Source organism: Anarrhichthys ocellatus, unplaced genomic scaffold (genome assembly GCF_004355925.1).
Source record: "Anarrhichthys ocellatus isolate YVR2014 unplaced genomic scaffold, GSC_Weel_1.0 scaffold110, whole genome shotgun sequence".
In the NCBI taxonomy this organism is placed as follows: Eukaryota; Metazoa; Chordata; class Actinopteri; order Perciformes; family Anarhichadidae; genus Anarrhichthys; species Anarrhichthys ocellatus.
This window is the reverse complement of record NW_022280140.1, coordinates 29,468-38,248: the sequence shown is the minus strand read 5'-3', so window position 1 is coordinate 38,248 and position 8,781 is coordinate 29,468. Positions and strand designations below refer to the sequence as shown.

At 38.1% G+C, this 8,781-nt stretch overlaps 2 protein-coding genes across 2 annotated transcripts in view; one reads left to right on the top strand and one right to left on the bottom strand.

Moving 5' to 3' along the window:
- The window catches only part of LOC116399358 (myelin-associated glycoprotein), a 10,212-nt gene extending 6,673 nt beyond the window's left edge, over positions 1 to 3,539 (bottom strand). The window contains exons 1-6 of the mRNA XM_031876461.1: positions 3,508 to 3,539; positions 3,001 to 3,054; positions 2,663 to 2,871; positions 2,061 to 2,214; positions 1,668 to 1,825; positions 254 to 407 (exon numbers count right to left, since the gene is read on the bottom strand). Of these exons, the coding sequence (XP_031732321.1) occupies positions 254 to 407; positions 1,668 to 1,825; positions 2,061 to 2,214; positions 2,663 to 2,871; positions 3,001 to 3,049 (724 nt within the window). The 5' untranslated portion in view covers positions 3,050 to 3,054; positions 3,508 to 3,539. The remainder of the gene's footprint in view (positions 1 to 253; positions 408 to 1,667; positions 1,826 to 2,060; positions 2,215 to 2,662; positions 2,872 to 3,000; positions 3,055 to 3,507) is intronic.
- A 2,404-nt stretch (positions 3,540 to 5,943) lies between these two features.
- The window catches only part of LOC116399395 (C3a anaphylatoxin chemotactic receptor-like), a 14,155-nt gene continuing 11,317 nt past the window's right edge, over positions 5,944 to 8,781 (top strand). The window contains exon 1 of the mRNA XM_031876527.1: positions 5,944 to 6,135. The gene's annotated coding sequence lies outside the window, so the exon portion shown is untranslated. The remainder of the gene's footprint in view (positions 6,136 to 8,781) is intronic.

Here is an 8,781-nt window from a genome sequence, read left to right as displayed (position 1 = left end):
GTAATTAGCTTAGTGCACTGGTTAGTAGTTAGCTTAGTCCACTGGTTCCCAAAAAGGGTCTGGCACCTTCAAAGGGTAACATAATCAAGATGATTAATGGGAGAAAAGGAAAGATAACCATCTGTTACAGATGCTGCTGATCCTCCCGTGGATCAGCAGCATCTTTAGTAAATCACATATTATGTTGTTATTATTATTTTGTATCCTTCACACTTTGACTCATGTTACTGCAGACAAACGCTGAGTGTCTCACACAGGACGCTGAGTGTCTGAGTCGATGCAGACGGCGGGCTGCTGCCCCCTTTAGTCAGCGGGTAGGAGACAGAGCAGGAGACGCTCTGCTTGTGATGGGCGGCTGAGGCGTTGAAGGTCAGGGTGGACGTCATCGTCATCAGTCCATCCAAACTCTGCTTTTGCAAAAGAGAGAGGAAAGCACCTAAATTACTGAAATGTGAAATTAAGGAAAACTGTGTATGTCCTTTTTGAATCATAATAATTTGAATCGATAAAAAAGGTATGATAATTAAAAATGTAGAAACTGTAAGTTAAATCAATTAGTGAACAGTGGAGAAAGTTTGTTTAAGTAAATGAAGCGGTTAAATAAATGTCTGACATCCCAAACATATAAGCTTAAGTATCATCAGCAAAATAATATATATTTCTAAAAATAAAATGACTCATTATTCATTTTTTTATGTATTTATTCATGCCTTATTAATATCAGAATCCCAAAGTAATATTATGAGACATGTGAGACAGCAGTGGAGCTTATTTCAACCCTCATGTAGTTTAATTTAATATATTTAAAACTTGATAAGAAGATAATTTGATTATTTAACTATAGCTATAAAATACATTTAGTAAAGTAAACAAAAACAGTTTTCTTCCTAAATGTGATGAAGTAGAAGTATAAAATAGCACGAATTGGAAATACTTAAGTAAATTACAAATATCTCAAACCTGTACTCAGATAATGTGGTTGCTATGATTTTATATTTTTTGCTATTGTGAAAAAATAACATGAAAAGACCAAAACCAAAAATAAATTGATTGATTGTGTGAGTATCCCAAACCTGATGTATTTCATGTATTTTTATAATGCAATATAATGTTTTATAATACAGGCCTTCCGTTTTACCAAAAACATCTTCTCAGATCCAGAAATCTCCACTTCAGCAGCTCTTACATCCACCAAACGTTACACTTTCATTCCTCTCTGTGTGCTGAAGGTTCACACAGAGGGGTTTGTGCACACATCACTCAGAGACTCATTTATGCACATTTATTAATAAAAACATGGAGATAATAGATTTTTTATAGCAGTGTTTTCTTATTTATGTTTAAATTTTTTTGACTTTAATACGTCAACAAAGGGAAACAAGAATATTGACCCTTGCTTCATACAATGTTTTTGTTGCAGGAAATGTATGCAAATTAGCACATTTTTAATAAGATAATGCGTCATTTAAAACATTTGAACATTTTCTGAAAATTTGTGTCTTAATATAAGTCATCAACGAGGGAAGTTTCATGGTGACAACTATTAGTTACATTTGACCATATTCACCTGTTGTGTCAATACTTGAGTATGTGGTGTAATGCCCACTGAGTCCACCACTGTGAACGAATGAATGAATGAGTGAATGAATGAGTGAGCGATCCATCACCTGCTGCATTTGTGTCTGCTCCTGCCTGGAGTTGTCCCGGGGAAGCCAGGTGATGGAGGGGGGCAGGATGGAGCAGGGCACCGGGACTGAACACCGCAGCCTCACCTGCTCTCCCTCCGACACCTGACTCACAGAGGTCAGCTGGGGGGGAGGCAGCTCTGTCGATGAGGAATCAGATGTCAATTACCAGGCATGAGAAAGACACAGTTAGAGACACGGAGCAGCATCAGCAGCTATTTGGATTCATGTTTCTAGCCAGCTGACGGAAGCAACACCAGTTTAATTCTTCTTTTTAGCTCTTTTACATTTATGGTCAATAACTTATGTTCAAATATCTGTGCACTTTAGTTTGAGACAGAGGGACCAGCGGAACATCTCTTCATCCATTCGTACCTGCTCGGATGTTAATCATGACGCCATTTTGGAAAGTGAACTTGACGCGGTTTAAACAGTCGAGCCTGAAGAAGAACATGGTGCTGTAGTTCTTCGGGAAGCTGTGGAACGTTGTGGTGCAGTTCTTCATCGTCAAGTCGCCGACTATTTGTCCCTAAAAAGCACGAAACTTAATCTTAAATTCTTGTGAGGATCAGGAGTTTCCAAAGACACCAAGTATCTCGGGCTTAATTTAAAAAGATGAGGATGAGACGGGTCACATGCTCATTTCCTGTCTTTTGTTAACAGCTTGTAACACTCACCTTTTGATGATTAAATCTTACACAATGTCCATCTGGATGTTTCATACAATTGTACATACGGATCAGTGTTAGCTTAGCTTAGCATAAAGACTGGAAGCAGGGGGGAACAGCTAGCGCCTCTAAAGCTCAGTAACTAAAATGTGATATCTTGTTTCTTTTACCCGAAAACAAACAAGTTGACAACTTAGCTGTTATAAAGTAAGAATTTGCGTCACCAAAGTACAACATTTTGAATAGCTACACATGGCGGTTTGGTCAAGTTGCTTCAGTGTTGTTTCAGAGACTTCATGAGAGACCTACATGTAAAGTATTGGTGTAAGGATTGCGTGCAGAGAAGACGAAAGGACCATCCAGTCTTCCTTTCCTCCAAATGCCACCATCTGAGCAGTTTAAGATGTTTGCTTCTGCATCTTTGGGGACATCGAAACGACACGGGACTGTGACGCAAGACTCGCTGATGCCTATAATTCTTTGGGGCAGCGTTACATCCCAGTTTTTACAAAAGACACCTGGAAGGGGCAAAATGTACGCCTGTAAAATGCAGATTTAAGATGGTAGGGCTTTTAATTTGACTATTAACAAACTATACTTCCACCTTTTGAAATACCCGTTACATGAGCGAACAGGGAACTACTGACCTTGCATCAGAGCGATGAGCAAAGTAACAACTGCCAGATCGACACCCATCTCAGCTGGATGACACGAAAAGTTTAAAACCAAGATGAAACATTCAACATTTAACCACAAACAAAGAAGAGAAGAGAAACAAAAATACAAAATGTGCATGAACTAAAGAAAAAATCTGCTATGATGTTAGAAAACAACAACAATAAATAATTCACTCTGACAGCTAAAAGATAAATGCATTATGAGAAGCAAATACAAATATGTGACATTTTGTAGATATGTTGTTATTGTATGTAACTTAAAATAAGAACAAATCAATTTTACAGCAAATGCAAACTTCAATAAATAAGAAATGAGTCATGCAGATGTAAATTCCCACTCATTTCCAGAAAGAAACATTTGAATTGTTTTTCAAACACTATTTTAAATGAATCAACAGACATTAAGCTCGAGTTATTTAAACCTAATATCCACCTTCTCCTCACACTCGAACACACATTCAGATACTTTACTGTTACCTGTCGACTGAAGATGCGATCGTGTTTGTGCAGCGAAAGATGAGTGAATACTTTGAAAAAAAGGAAGTTGGGAACATTATTGTGTCTGTGGTGAAATCATGAGTGTGTGTGGTGTTTAGTTAACGTGTCGATCAAACAGCACAATGCAGGAATGGAAGCAGGTTTGAAAGCATTGGTCACTAAAACATGTCGATGTTCTAACGCATCTGGACAGACACAACGATTTTTATGAGACGTCTGAAGGAAAAGAAGTTTAACAAAAGGTGAAAAAAACTTTCACAAAGGCAAATTATTCTTCTTATTATTATTCAAATAATAATTCAAATAAATTATTTACAAATTGTTTTTATAACACTCTCACAATGACGACGCTGTCAATGTTGACGTTTATAAATATGACGTTTACGACGTTCACTGTGTTAGTTTAGCTGATCATATGAACATTTACCAACTAAACACAAAGTACAGAGGAAATGTGAATGCAGAGAACTTTGCATGTTTTTGGTCACAAACAAAAGTGTTGGACTTAAAGAAGTTAAACTTGGAATAAGAGTAAAGTGATATGTACATCGATGATTATGATAAAATAATATGATTTATATTATTCTGAAATGGACCAATGTGCATAATAAGTGTTTTTACTTTTTGCACTTAAAGTTATTTTTCATTCAAAGACTTTTACTACTTTAACTTAAGTAAAAGTTATTTGTACCCTTTCACCAATGCCTATGAGCCGTGTCTCAAATTGTTCAATTTAAAAAGACTTTATAATAATTATAAAGTCGCTATATATCCAGCAAAATTGAGCAAAAGCTAAATTCCATTCACCTCCATTGTTTGAGTGGATGCTGAAATCTTGGAGACATAAACAAAACTCAGGACTAGATACTAAAGGAGCGTGAACTGTGCTTTTCATAGCTGATCCCTGGAATTTAAATACAGCAGAACTTTCTTTTCTACAAACTGGTAAATATATAGCAAGGCTTCAAAATCTGGGGAATCACAAAGATGCAACTCCACTCTCTGCCACTAGATGGCAGCACAAGCAGATGAATTATATGTTTGCAGGCTGGTGTATTGAATGCTGGGAATCTATATTTTGACACAAAGCCAACCGAACGTCTGCATTAAATACGTATGAGGGTTGTCAACGACATAATGCATTCCTTTGTTCAGCACTAACACACACAAACTCTTACTAGAATCTTAATCTTCACTGTTGTTAGAGTTTTAGAGTGAATACATTTCTTATTTCAGCCTTTTTGAGTAGAAACCATGAATTTAAATTACCAGAGATTTGTGTGACAAATATTACCTATGAACAATATTAACTCAACATGTAAAACAGTTCCGTCTGAGATATGTGTGTAAAGGAAATCTGATATGTTTGTTGAATGACTTCCTCTCTGTGTCATTTACCTTCTGGCAACATCAGGAGGTCATGAGCTCTGTTCAGAGTGACCTGAATGAACGGAAGAAGGCGGGACATTGAAATATTTCCTGAAAGCAGAGGAAAGTGGGAAGAAAACAAAAACACTAAGTGTTTTATTTAATCTGAATAAAAACAGTTGTGACCCACTGAAGGTGGCAGTAACTCCCTCTGTTTTCTGAGGCGCTATAAGTCTTGTTATTCATTTATTATTTAAAGGAGCATTCAGGAATTCATCTGCATTCATGTTGATTGACACAAACAGCTCAACATTTGATGGAAAAAATAACCAAAAATCGAATAAAAACATTGACTTTTGCCATTTCTTTGTTTCTTTTGTTATCATTATTACTCCAGAGTTGCATCAGCAGCGCTGCACTTTTGTGGTTTCTTTCTTCTTCTTTACTTTCTATGATCGGAAGCCAATGTGACTGTTTACTGTCAACAGCAATAAGCAGTTTATAATGTGTTGGAACACAACGTTAGGTTGCAATCAAGTTGAAATCACTTCTACTTTAAAAAAACAAAGCAAAAGGTCTTTCTTCTTAAGGAAATTGGTAAATCCCCTTTAAAAACGATGTTTGTATAGTTCAAAGTCCAACATTCACCACAACGGATCGCTTGGTTTTCTTTGTGGAATAATAAAGATTATCTAAAGTTATTTTTTGTAATAACACGAGGTCATCGGCCCGGCTTAGAGGAACCTGATTGGCTCTCAGTCTCTGTCGGATTAACACAACACGGTCATCCACTCTGTCTGTTTATGTGTGTGTGTGTGTGTGTGTGTGTGTGTGTGTGTGTGTGTGTGTGTGTGTGAAGGAAAAGAGAAGCATTCAGACAGGAAGATGCAGCCAGACATACATGACATAAAACGAGAGAGAGAGAGAGAGAGAGAAAGAGGAAGGCTACGTGTGTGTGTGTGTGTGTGTGTGTGTGTGTGTGTGTGTGTGTGTGTGAGAGAGACAGAGAGAAAGAGAGGGTTAACACACACAAACACATGTCCAGTTTTTGGCAATAAAACCACTTGAAGTAACAGTGATACAGAGGAACTTCACTGTGCATGAACACACAGACACACACACACACACACACACACACACACACACGCAGCTCATGAAGATGCGTCTCCGCTTCTGTCTCTAACCACTGAGATCGAAGCAGCCGACCTCATCGCTGTGATATCAGTTCAACGTCTGCAGGTAAGAAATCAGGATGTTTTCTCAAACTACTTTTCTGATTTCACAGAGTTTTCTATACTTTACTGATGATAACTGATATTTAAACATAATCTGAGGGAGACGGGTTCATGGTTTGCACAATCGGACGTCAATCTACTTTTCAGATCCTGTATGTTGGAGATCTAATGTTGTTGACTTCTGACTGATACTGGTGATGTAGCCCGGAGATAGTGAACACACAGGAGTATGTAGCAGAGCTGTGCAGTTATATTTTGACTATCTGCAGCTAACTGTGTGTTTGTGATGGAAGTGTGCAGCAAGACTCCACCCCTTTTACACTTAAAGGGACAATGAATGCACAACGTGTAAAATAATAAATGAGTTATTCTTTTAAACGTTTATAATTTAGCTAAAAAGGTAATTTTCATGATCAGGCGGCAAAAATCTGGCTCTGAAAAGTGAAGCAAACACATTTTTGGTCATCTAACATTTATTCACTCTTCTTCATCACTTTGTCACTTCTGGTTGCAAAATGCCCAAAACCAAGATGGAGACGCCAAAATGCTGAACTCAAGGCTTCAACACCGTAGTCCACAAAACAACGGGTGTAGTCACCGTGACTACGTCCACTTCTGGCTCAGGTCGATGCTGGAAAAGCAAAATATTGACCCGACCCTCAGGTTGGTCAGGTCAGTGGGTCAAAAGACATCAAGTTGTTCGTCACAAAGAACTTTTTCAACAGCATTGACGACTATATTTTCAACATGAAGTTGATTTACAACAAAGAAAAGTCATTGAAATGAGAAAAAACTGTTATATTTAACCTTGACCTCTTTAAAACATCTACTTTTCAACCAGTTTTAACTTACACGCCTGATCACTGATATTCTTCATAAAGCAGTACTGTGTGTGTATGTGTGTGTGTGTGTGTGTGTGTGTGTAGTTGAAGGTTGTCATTGTTCAAACATTGTAACAGTTGGGTTTTATTTTCTGAAAGCAGCTCAGAGCAGAAATCTGTGGCTTGTTGTCGCTGTGAAAAGAGCTTGAAATGGTCGAGAACAGGAAATCTTTATTGGGTTCAGCTCGTTTCTTCTTTCCACCACAACAAACACTGAATCTGTTTTCTGCTCTGGTGTGTGAGTCTGGACGGGATCATATTTCTTTCTATTTCAATTCTGAATTAGCAAAATTTAGCACAACGAATTCTTTAAGGTGTTACTTGCGATACATTTTACTGCCCATTGGTGAACGTTTACATAATCGTCTCGCAGACTAACAGTGAGATTTATTGTAATGTTTAATCAGATCAGTTCCCACCTCAGTTACTCATGTAGCTCACACAGCGGTTTGAATCGCAGAGAGAGTCGGAATTGAAACGGTGTTTGTGGTGAACTGCAGTTTGGTGAGAGGCAGTGGGCTCGTGAATGTTTTTCTTCTGTGGTTGTGCAGAAAGTTGTGCTTTCAGAGCAGTGATGTTCAGAGAAACTCAGTTTGTCTCTGTGGGTTCAGACTGCTTCACGTTGACGTCTTTGCTAAAAATCTACAACAACAGTGACTCAATCTATTTTCTTGTATCCGTTTCATTCAAACATCTGCTGGGATGAAGTCCCGTGTGTGGCACTTCTTCATGGGAATCGTCCTCTGGTTGACAGGAAGTGATGCGTAAACACAGAGCTGTGGAGTACCATCCATTGTTAATTTAGACATTTTTATTATATTATTTATCAAAGTTCCAACTGTTCATCACTGTTTTATCCCTTTTTTATTAAATTACTTTTTCACAGCCTTTTGCTCTGCAGACATCTCGGAGTTGTCATTGTAGCAAAAGCACGGGTGTATATGTTTCCTCATAGAACGGTTCGTATGATATTTGATCAACAAAAGCCAGAAACACGTTTAAATCTCTGCTCGTTAAATGCATACGGACTTTCTAAAATAAACGTCCGTCTTCACGTAAATGAATACTTAGTCAGGAAAAGATGGTGAAATACTTAGTTAGGTTTAAGAAACATTTTTTTTTATTATACTATATTTATCCCGGTAAGGGGGAAATTTGTCTCTGCATTTGACCCATCCCTGTAGCAGTGGGCTGCCTATGACAGGTGCCCAGGGTGCCGTCAGGGGTTCAGTGTCTTGCTCGGGGACACTTCGACACAGGACACGTCCCAGCCAAGGACCTTGCGGTTACCAGATAACCCTCTTAACCCAGTGAGCCCCCCTAAATACTTTGTTAGGTTTAAGAAAAGGTGGTGAAATACTTAGGTTAAGGCAACAAAACGACATAGTTATGTTCTCAGGTCTCAGGGCTATGAGGGTTCGGTAAAGTTGGAAAGATATTGACGAATCTGTCAATATCTTTCCAACTTTACCTAAGTGGCTACGAGCCAAACATTTGAAACAGGAATCAGCTGTTGGTGATCAGAGCTCAACGAGCCTCACGGAGTTTCTCTTCACGTCACGTTTTGAGAAGTCGAGCTCATGGTTGCGTATGTTTTCTTTGCCTGCTGGTTAACCACACTGCATGTGTGCAACATGTAAAAGGAAAGCGTTTAAAATAAATGTAACTTTATCCTTAGACTGTGTCACATATTTTTTCAAACTCAGACAGACTACAAATCTATTTCATCAAAATGATCAAGATGAAGTCCCATTTACATGCTCCACATT